Here is a 10,207-nt window from a genome sequence, read left to right as displayed (position 1 = left end):
TTGAAATTTCGCATTCTCCCACCAAAAAAACTGCCCCAATTATCTAATTAACGACATCGCGCTTCCATTAGTCGTCCTCATCGCCTCATCCCGCCTCAAAATTCGCGCACGCATTTACGCAAATTTCCACTGATTGACTTTTTATTCTACGAGATGCGTAGAAAAGAATCAAATCCTGCCGCGAGGCACGCTTCCAATCCATTTCGCGGTAATTAAGCTTTCCGCCAAGAAGCTACGGGCGCACATTTGCATACAAATCACAATATTTGCGAAAAAATTAAATAATTAAAGCCGCGACGCGACTCCCTGCGGAGAAATTGGCGCAAAAACAAACGCCTCGCGGGCTAACGGGTTCCGACTGTCATCAGGACGACGCACTTTTTGTCCAGGTGGGAACCCCGCACGAAACGGTACCCCTCGTAAGCTTTAGCTGAGGTTAGGTTTTGCGCGGGGCGGTGCTGGCTTCTGGTTCTAATCTTTACGACGATGCGTGATCTAATTTCGCATTCTGCGTCTGTCGGCAGAAAAATTCAATTTGCGAAATTTTTAATCTCCGCGAATCGTTTGATTGGAGTTGATCGTTGGGTTGAGGGTAAGATCGGTGCGTTACGCATGCTAATGTGGCTAATGAAGTCATCGCGGTTTTGGGTTAGGAGGGATTTGTTGTTTTTTGCGAATGTTTTTGTTTTTGCGATTTGTGCGTGCCCGAGATTTGGTCTTTGAAGGCGGTTCACGTAAAAAAAAACACAATCGTTTGATTGTAACGGTTGTTTTGCAAGCATGCGTGATGAATTTTAAGTAATTCGGGGAATTTTCAACGGAAATTTTGCTATATGAGAAAACATTGTAAACAAATGTGCCCTACGAACATATTGACATTCATGACAATTAAGATTTGAGAGAGTTTCACGCAGGGCTGCGGATTTAGGTAGCTTTTCAAGCGAATCCGACTTTGGGTACTTAAATTTAGTGGCTCCAACTCCAACTCTCCAAACAGACTCAAAACTCCCATGAAAAATGGTTGGAAATAGCCAACTCTAGCTGTGAAGACTCCAAATCCGAACTCCGACTCTGCACCCTCATTTCAAATCACTCAGTTTTCGTCAAAACCGAACCTATTCAGAAATGAGTAAATGGGACATCTGTCAGATTTGAGTGAATTTCATTCAGATTTGGATGAATTTTACTAAATTTAAGTTGAATTTTGAGTGAAAGTTACTCAAATCTTAAAGATGCCCAATCTACTCATTTCTGAGTAAGTTCGATTTTGACGAAAATTGAGTGATTTTGATCACTCAAAGAATTTGCCGACTCCAACTCCAGCCTTCCAAAAAGACGCGATTCCACCGACTCCGGCTTCAACTCCTACTCCGACGCCGACTCCGACACAAGTCCGACTCCACAGCTCTGGTTTTACTCAAATCTTAAAAATGAATACATTTGTTTTGCGTTGAGCATTGAGATAAATTCACACAATGTCTTACGTAAGATGTGGATGACCCCTGCCATAAACACGTCCCGTCACTAGTTAATACTCATTTCTGATGAGTGAGCTCGTTTTTTTGCAAATATTTGAGTTATTTTAGATTAGGGTGAGTACAAATTTTGGGTACACTGTTTTTTACTCATTTTTGGGTGTGGTTCACACAGTTTAGAAATCTTAGTGATTTTTGGAAATAATAAACATTCTCAATTTTTTTCTTAAATAAGACTTTCCAACACTTTAAAAGTATGTTTACATTACAGCTGGAGGTTTGTTTGCATCAGGTTTCCTATCTCTTTTTAGCAAAAGTTTTTTGTCAGGCGACTTCTATCTGGTGTTTTTGACTGAACGCCTGATATGTCAGCTAACATACTTCGCAGGGCTGTGACAGCTCGAGCTCGATCATTCCGTAGTAACACTTCAATAGGACAAATCTGCGTTTGTAAACAAGCAGTCCATCCCCCTCTTACTTGACGTGAACTGTCACTTGAGATTCGCCCTATTGAACTGTTACTACGGCATTGTTTGCATCAGGACACTGTGAAGAGAAGTTTGTCATTTTTGGGTTAAATTATATTTTTTTACTAGGCCTAGAAAGTCTTATTGACGAATTTTGACTACTTTTAGGAAAGCGTGTATGCTGGTTTTTCAATGTGTCAAGCTACACGTTAAAGTTTTGTGTAAAATTCAAAGTTTTGTTGGATTTACTGAGATATTCATAATTGTTTTGCTTCCTTTCCTGAAAGAACTAAGTAATGTGACTTATGGTTTTTAAAATCACTCAAAAAATTGACCTTTTTCTTTAAATTTTTGAAATTCAATTATGAACCTCCGAAAAAGGGGGTGGAAACCGTGAGATTTTCCCACTCCCCAACCCTATCTTTATTCTCCTCCATCAACTTAACAGCAACTTCTAGATCGACCAAGAAAGTTAAAAACCACCCGCCATAAAGAGAGTTGTCAGCTCTCGTACGCCCTCGCGGGGATCGCTATCTGGTGGATGACAAAGTGACTTGAGCCATTCACGGAGATAAGATATAAGAACACTTTCTTGGGCGTCTAATTTCGGTCTTATTTTCGGTTGCGTAGCGCTCGGCGCGTTGCAGATGTCTGATTGATTTCTGCGCAGCAGGCCTTGAGTTTTTTTTGTTGGTGAGGCGCCATTATGGCGCTTGCTTTGACAGATGTGGCGAAAGTGTTGCCAAAGTTATTGATTTTTCTTTTATTCTCTTATTTTTTGCAGATTTGATGGCATGTTTTTAAGGTAAGTTTGTCTTAAAATAAGTCAGCAATACAAATATCAAAGTAAAATGAATTCAGATTGTTAGCTACATCCTTTAAAACGTATTGACCGACGTCGTCGCCAGCTGACCGGCACTTATTATGCAAATAAAAGTAGCTCTTATCAGCGCTCCCATTCTCAGTAGTAGTGATCCTTCATACAATTTGTGAATGAAACTTGACTAGCGATTGAAAATGACGTACATTTAAAAACATATTTGGCGTGAATTTATTATTTTTCATCATTTTTTTTTTGCAACAAATTAGAATTACGTCCTTTTGAAAAATTTCTTTCTGTACCATTTTGTGACCTTCCTTTCCCGGTTGGTGCTTGCGCATGGTTTCGTTTTGATAGCGGTACTTCGGGGTTATCCCCGCGGAATGGAAATTGCATGTGCTGATTTTGTGACTTATGACTGGGTCATAAAATGGAATGTCGTCTCTCAATGAAATTGACCTTACCTACTGACACAAAGATCGCAGTAGGTCATGACCCGTAATAACATCAGCAGTAATTTAGATTAGAACGAAATGCAACATTGTTTTGCCGGCAACACTGCCATTGTTTTGATACTGTCAAACGTGCACTCTGATTTGAAATGTGATAGATTTTTGTTATTATTTAGTTTTTTTTCACAGAGGCTCAATTACCCTATTTTGGGTAGATTAATGACAAGTGTTCTTGTTGAAAAATGAAGTCAAGCCAAGTCTTCCCCCCATTCCAGAGGCATTACGTAATCTACCACACTGGTCACCTCTATCAGTTGACGTTGAGGTGGTGTTGCAGCGCGTGTGCACAAATAACCTGTTGCGATCAAAGTAAGCGATAATCGATTCCAGTGCAGGCGCAGGTGACTGAGATTTGAAGCCGTCGATAAATTCCGGAATGGGAGCTGGAAGGCGCTCTAAAATGGTTGTTAAATTCTTTAAATAGATTTACGATCGGTCCGATTCAAATTGGGCAGTTTGAATTGGGGGGCTGCAAAAAAAATAATTTGACTTAAAAATAGTTAGCTAAAGAATAAATTACTCTAAATTGATTTTATTGAGGGGTTTCTCGATCATATTTGAAAGTCAGATGATTTTTGCACACTTAACAAAGTTGTGTAGACTTTACTCACTTGCGATTCCTCCTGCTCTTCTCTTTCGCATTTGAACCGGTAAGGAACTCACATGCGCTCACCCATTGAGAGCAAACTTTCAATGTGAGTGCCACTCCCTCGTTCTCTCACACTCTCAAATCACGAGCTTAATCATCACTGAATGGAATGAATGTGTCTGCGGAAATGGCTAAGTAAGTGTTGAAAAGATGTTGCGTCGACGTTCTCAAATTTTAAACTGCACTTAGCCGGTACACAAACCGCGCAGTAAGTCACACTTTACTAATACAACCAATTTGAAAGAGAGAGCGTTTAAGCTTGTACTAGTGTAGTATTTAGCGTATATTTTATACACATGTGGCACACGGTGCTCTTCTTATTTGTTTTGCAGTGAGTGGGGAAAATGTGCCGATGGTAAGCACATTTTTTTATAAATTTTGCTCAACTTGACACTTGGTCGAAGAACGTGGTTGGTGCGGTTTCCGTCCGCGACGAGGAATATCATTATGACTTGGACTGAGGTTGCTAGCTAAAACATGGGTGACAGGTTTCAATTGAAGAATGGTGTTTAATTGATGTTTACGGGTGGTGTGAGACTAAAGATAAACAATATCGATGCACTTGGTGAGGGTTCGACTGTGAATGGATGGATTGTTATTACATAAAACATAATCTTCAATCAAAGAAAAACACGTGGTTTACCCATTCAAGAAATGTAAGAATGCACGAAACTGTAGAGAATAAGACGAGGATAGTCAATATAATGCAAAATTACTTTATCGATTGAATTATTCAATGGTAGAATTGGTTTTTATTCCCATTAATCAATTTTTAAGCGACGTGTACTGAACAATCATCACGTTAGCATGATGAAATCCAGTATGCAACTTGCTAAGATCACCATCTCAATGCGAATGCGAATGCTAATGAATTATTCAATGTAAACTTAGTGCCACAAATTATATTTGGCCATTTGAAATGTTAGAGTCGAAACGTGAGTGTTCCTGAAGGGACTCTTACTGAATCCTAAAGGGCATAAATGTCAAACAAGCAGAGCCAGGAAACTTGTTCAATAGAACGTCATTCGATAAACGATTGTGCTTGCAATAAGTGGTGTTTACTACCGAAACAGTAAGACTTTTAAACTAAACCAAGTAAGATGCTTTTTAAACAAGTTATAAATAACTTTCAAGAGCACAAATGAGTAATCAGCATCACTGCAATCTGGTTTGTTATCACCAAGCAAATATTTCACGAGAAATCTATTTTTAAGACACAATCTTAAGAATTACAAAGTATTGTTCCTTTTAACATTAGGTAATCGAGGCCATCCAGAAACTACGTGGACACTTCAGGGTTTTCCAAATAGTGTCCGCATGGTTTCTGGATGTCCCCTGTTGTAAATTGTAATTGAAAGTATTTAATCCGTTTTGAAACCGGTTTTAGAACTTTATTTTTGCTTCAAAAATAAAAAAATGAATTTTGGCTGATAATAGCGTAACATACTTTATGGATGAAGCCTTATTAAAATCCTATCCTTTTCATGTGGTATGGAATAGTGGTTTCTCGTTAGCGTGTACATCAGCCTTTGACACAACAGTTTTGACAGATTGCGTTCGTATTTTTAAAGAATTTCTCAATGAAAGAAGAAAGCATCCTACCGCAGCCATCACAAGCTGTCAATTACGGCACCAGAACCAGGCATGTCAGATTTTGCAGATTTTCGGGCACATCACAAAAACGCAAATGAATTTAACCTGATTAAAAAACAATCTTTTAAAAATCTTTTTCCAGCAGAAGAACCGTAGAACGTTTATCTATTTTGTGAGCAAATGGAGCCTAACATTTCAAAAGGGCACATAACTTTTGTAAACAATAGTGTATCCCTTTCACTCAAATGACAGTTTACATAAGGGGTGAAAGGGACACACTCTTGGTTAAAAAAGTTATGTGCTCTAATGAAATGGCAAGCACTAAATCATTTCATAAGAAGTCAACGATTAACGTAGTTAAATGAGCATTGAGCCTGTGCTAAAAACTCTTCAAATCTGGCATGCCTGAGCAGAACAAAAAAGAGCTGTCATTTACGGCACCAAAACAAAGCAACCGCGCACTGTAAAGAAGTACACAAACTGCAGGCATTAAATGAATTGAAACTAAATAAATATTTTTTCGATGCAGATTTTTGCCACAATTTACAACAACAACAACAACTAACAACTAACTAACTAACAACAACCATTTAGAACACATCTGGCAGAAGTGACTTTTAGCTTAACTACTGTGTAATTCTGGAGTTTTTTTTTGAAAAGGTCCAATAAACCAAATTTCCAGTTTTTGCTTCTTGGGTGTTTTTGAATCCGCCTTGAGTCAGGTCCAAAAAGCAAAAACTGGAAAATTGGTTTATTGGACCATTTCAAAAAAAAAAAACTTCAGAATTTGACTTTTACTACAGTAATTGAGAATTTGTGTTGAAAAAAAAAATAAATATAAATATATTCTTTTACTGTGCTCAAATCATATCACGATATCAATCTGATTCCCCAAGATGGCTGTCTTTAGCATCCCCCTGGTCAAACCGTACAATTGTGTTTGGTTTGACGTTTGTGGATGGGGTTGAACAAGTGAGGTTATTCGTTATCGTTTTGGCAATCATCAATCTATTCGACACCCTCAGCAAAAGTCAAAACAGTACAAATTTGCTGCCGGACCTTTTTCGGAAGAGATCCGGCGAAGAAGCCGCCATTTTGGAAGTTCAGAAAACAAACACTGAGAATCAGTATTATACATATTACTATGGTTACACGAAGTGTGTTATCCTGGTTGAACTCAATAATCCCAGGCTAATGTGTAAAAGCAAACTAAAAAATGTGTAATGCCGATTCTCAGTGTACGGTAGCACTGTTTGATCGACCAAAAAAAAAAACAAGCAAGAAAATGTAAACAGAAAAAATCACTTTTTTCGATATGAAATTTCAGCCAATATTGGGATGGAATCTCCAATAATATGATGAATTTGCCATTAGCAACACAATTCACGTGTTTGACATTGATTTGTTAGGCACCCTTACCAAAAATCATGATTTTTTGAGTTCCAAATCCCACTTTTCATACGAATTTTTCAGTTCAACCCATATAACCATTTTTATGGTTGTAGTACCTGAACTCAAAAAACCGTATGAAAAGTGGGATATGGAACTCAAAAAATCATGATTTTTGGTACACTCAGAAAAAAGTACTGGCGAAATCCATAAGAACGTCTTATGACCATTCGACATCAGGATTTTATTCGAATGTCATAAGATTTTCTTATGTCTGGGAGGGGAAATTTGACAAAGCCGTTACTTAAGATTTCCATCGAGCTATCTTATGATATTGGTACGAAGATTTTTATGACTTCAACAATTATTTTATTATGGATATCAGTGTTCTTCATAGAGCAATCTTATGATATTTGTAAGAAGTTTTTTGTGACTTTAATAATTATGTTATTATGGATATCAGTGTTTATTATTATAGTTTTATACTGGCATACATATCAAATTGAGATCTAGATTTGATTGGAAAACTTTGAAGGCCAAAGTTCTACAGAACGATGCTCTCTGATCCGTTTTCATCACCGGTCCCCGAAGAGTCGCGCCAAGGCAGGTTCACTGGGATGTCCTCTTTACTTTCCCGGATTTCTCCGATTCCACACCAGATCTAGCCGGCGGCCATGAGATCTGTGCCCTTGGCGGTCAAAGATCGGCGATCCGGGACGTGCATGAGCCTCGCGTCTCGATCGGCAGAATTGTTTTCCGGGAAGAACTCGTCGCGTCACTCTCGCTGAAGCTCGGGACTTATTCCACCGGATCGGTCTGTGGAGTGAAATTTAGGGTAAATTCTGGTTCAATTTCAAACATGTGTACTTACTTTAGATTTTGCGAGTCCGTTTTGGCCGGGGACACAAGATGCCGTCCTTGCCGGAGCCTCCAACTGGCCTTTCGATCGGTAAAATGGCGCTCTGGGATGGGCTCGTCGCTTCGTTTTCACTATTGATCTGGACCGAGCCTACGGAATCGGCTTCGATTGTGAATTTGAAGCCAAGGTCCTCGGAATGTAATGAAGTAATAGTTATATGCCATAAAAGAATTAAACAGAAATAACATGCCACAAGTTTGCTCTTCCGACGCCATTTTAAAGTTTGGGTGAAATGAAATTGTCTTAAGCTATTTTCACACTGCTGACATTTGTAAATAGCGAATGTCTAAGCTATAAAATCCATAGGAAAATCTTATGAACTTTGTTGCCAGTTCTTATAAAAAAACAACAACATGGCATTGGTCGAACATCATTGGAAAATCTTATGTAAAGCATGCGCTGATTCGATCTGATCTCATAAGCTTTGCTAATGCTTTCATAAGCTTAATTATGAATTTCGTGAGGGCCTCAATGGACACAGCTGGGACCTCGTTCATAAGACTTAACTTATGATATTAATAGGAGCTTTTCTCTCAGTGTAAGGGTGTGGGCTACCATTTGACAGCTAGTGCTTTTGTTGTGGGCTCTCATTTGACAGCCGTGCTACTGTTGTCAGTTTGCTTTGATCGGAATAGGGTTGTCATCCCCCCGGACGTTTGAGGGTGGAGTCGAAAAAAAGTAAATAAATAACTTCAGCCAATGTTACTGCTTGCAACAGACTTTTCTCGACCGAGGAACAATACAAAACTCGGGAAGTTTGGGAAAGTTTGCTGAAATCTATGGCATATAGATTAGATAAGGTAAAATGGGGTTTCCAGCTGTCAAAAAAATGTAAGCACGAAACCTGGTTTCTATATAGAGATTTTCTGACAAGTGGAAAATTTACAATTTTCTGGGTGAATTTCATCGTTTTTTTTTGTTGGGTGGTTGAGCTTGTCAAACATTTCTTGAGACTAAAATAACGCTCCGTAAGGTTGACTACACTGAAAGAAAGGCACACAGCAATATCACATGTTTTACACGTGAATCTGCCCCATACGGCTTAGCATGTGAATTTCATGAGCAAATCACTTGAATCAAATCATGGAGCTACCCTGACATTCCAAATGAAAAACACGTTTATTTGACGTGAAATCTCACATGATTTTTCAATGCTTGGTCTATGAATATGCAATGAATTTGTAGTGCGATTCACATGGATTTCCATTGGAATTCAGGTGTGTTAAATATTTAGTATTTTCTTCATTATTTAATTGAATTATTTCATTGTGCAAGCATAAATAAAATTTATTGTCAAAATTGTATTTTTTTTTTAAATAGTAAAAACACATACAATAAATTAAGTTTTCTTCACTGATCCTTCTTGCGCAGCGTCGGAAAGTATGATTGCGATTCCGTTTCCGCGCTGGATCCGGAGGACTTGAGGGCACTTCCTGGCGAACGTCGGAAAGCACCGCCGAAATTAAGTGTTTGTCGTCAATAATAGTTCGCCACAGCACTGCCGGATGATGTTTGAGCGGATCTTCCGGACCATCGCATCAGGTGTGGATTCCAAAGCCGACCACAAGCTGGAACTTGATTTCCTGAAACAACCCAAATAGGTGAAACTTTTGAATAAAATCAAAATTTCTGAACCTTCACTAAGTCTTCTATGTTGTACTTACCAAAAACTTATTGAATCATTAAAAATCAGAAAACTTGTATCCAGGTTTTTAAGCGAAGATGGCGTTCGAATGGTGAACGTCCGAAATGTCAAAATCGCTCAGTATCACCAACATTAGTGCACCGCCCAGCCGAGCGGTTGCGGAATTGTGATACTTCACTAATCTTAGGCACTGGTCACTCTCGTCTTTTTTACACGTTTTATTGACAATTAAGTTGTCCACTTCCTTCGATGATTTTTTTCTCTTCAGCTTCTCCGCCTCAGACCAGTGTTGAATCCAGACTCCAAGTAATGTGTTGACTCTGCTGTGCTCCAACGGCCAAGTCCCGGGTGGACTTCTCAAACAGCAAACAGCTAAGTCGCGGCCGACTTCTCAAACAGCAAACAGCTAAGTCGCGGCCGACTTCTCAAACAGCAAACAGCTAAGTCGCGGCCGACTTCTCCAGCAGCTAAGTCCGGGTGGATTTCTCAAACAGCAAACAGCTAAGTCGCGGCCGACTTCTCCAGCAGCGTAGTCCCGGGTGGATTTCTCAAACAGCAAACAGCTAAGTCGCGGGGCTTCTCGGACTTCTCCGGCTGGCCTATCGGCTAAGTCCCGGGTGGACTTCTCGGCTGGCTTCTCGGCTAAGTCCCGGGTGGACTTCTCGGCTGGCTTCTCGGCTAAGTCCCGGGTGGACTTCTCGGCTGGCTTCTCGGCTAAGTCCCGGGTGGACTTCTCGG

At 39.5% G+C, this 10,207-nt stretch overlaps 1 protein-coding gene across 1 annotated transcript in view; it reads right to left on the bottom strand.

Annotated features, from left to right (window-relative positions):
* Positions 1-9,174: 9,174 nt before the first annotated feature.
* LOC6047969 (low-density lipoprotein receptor-related protein 4) overlaps positions 9,175-10,207 on the bottom strand; it is a 136,406-nt gene continuing 135,373 nt past the window's right edge. Inside the window, exon 9 of the mRNA XM_038266557.1 lies at positions 9,175-9,229. Coding sequence (XP_038122485.1) covers positions 9,175-9,229 — 55 coding nt within the window. The remainder of the gene's footprint in view (positions 9,230-10,207) is intronic.

Source organism: Culex quinquefasciatus, chromosome 1, assembly GCF_015732765.1.
Source record: "Culex quinquefasciatus strain JHB chromosome 1, VPISU_Cqui_1.0_pri_paternal, whole genome shotgun sequence".
Taxonomy (NCBI): Eukaryota; Metazoa; Arthropoda; class Insecta; order Diptera; family Culicidae; genus Culex; species Culex quinquefasciatus.
The sequence above is the reverse complement of the archived record's forward strand: the minus strand, read 5'-3'. Positions and strand labels throughout refer to the sequence as shown.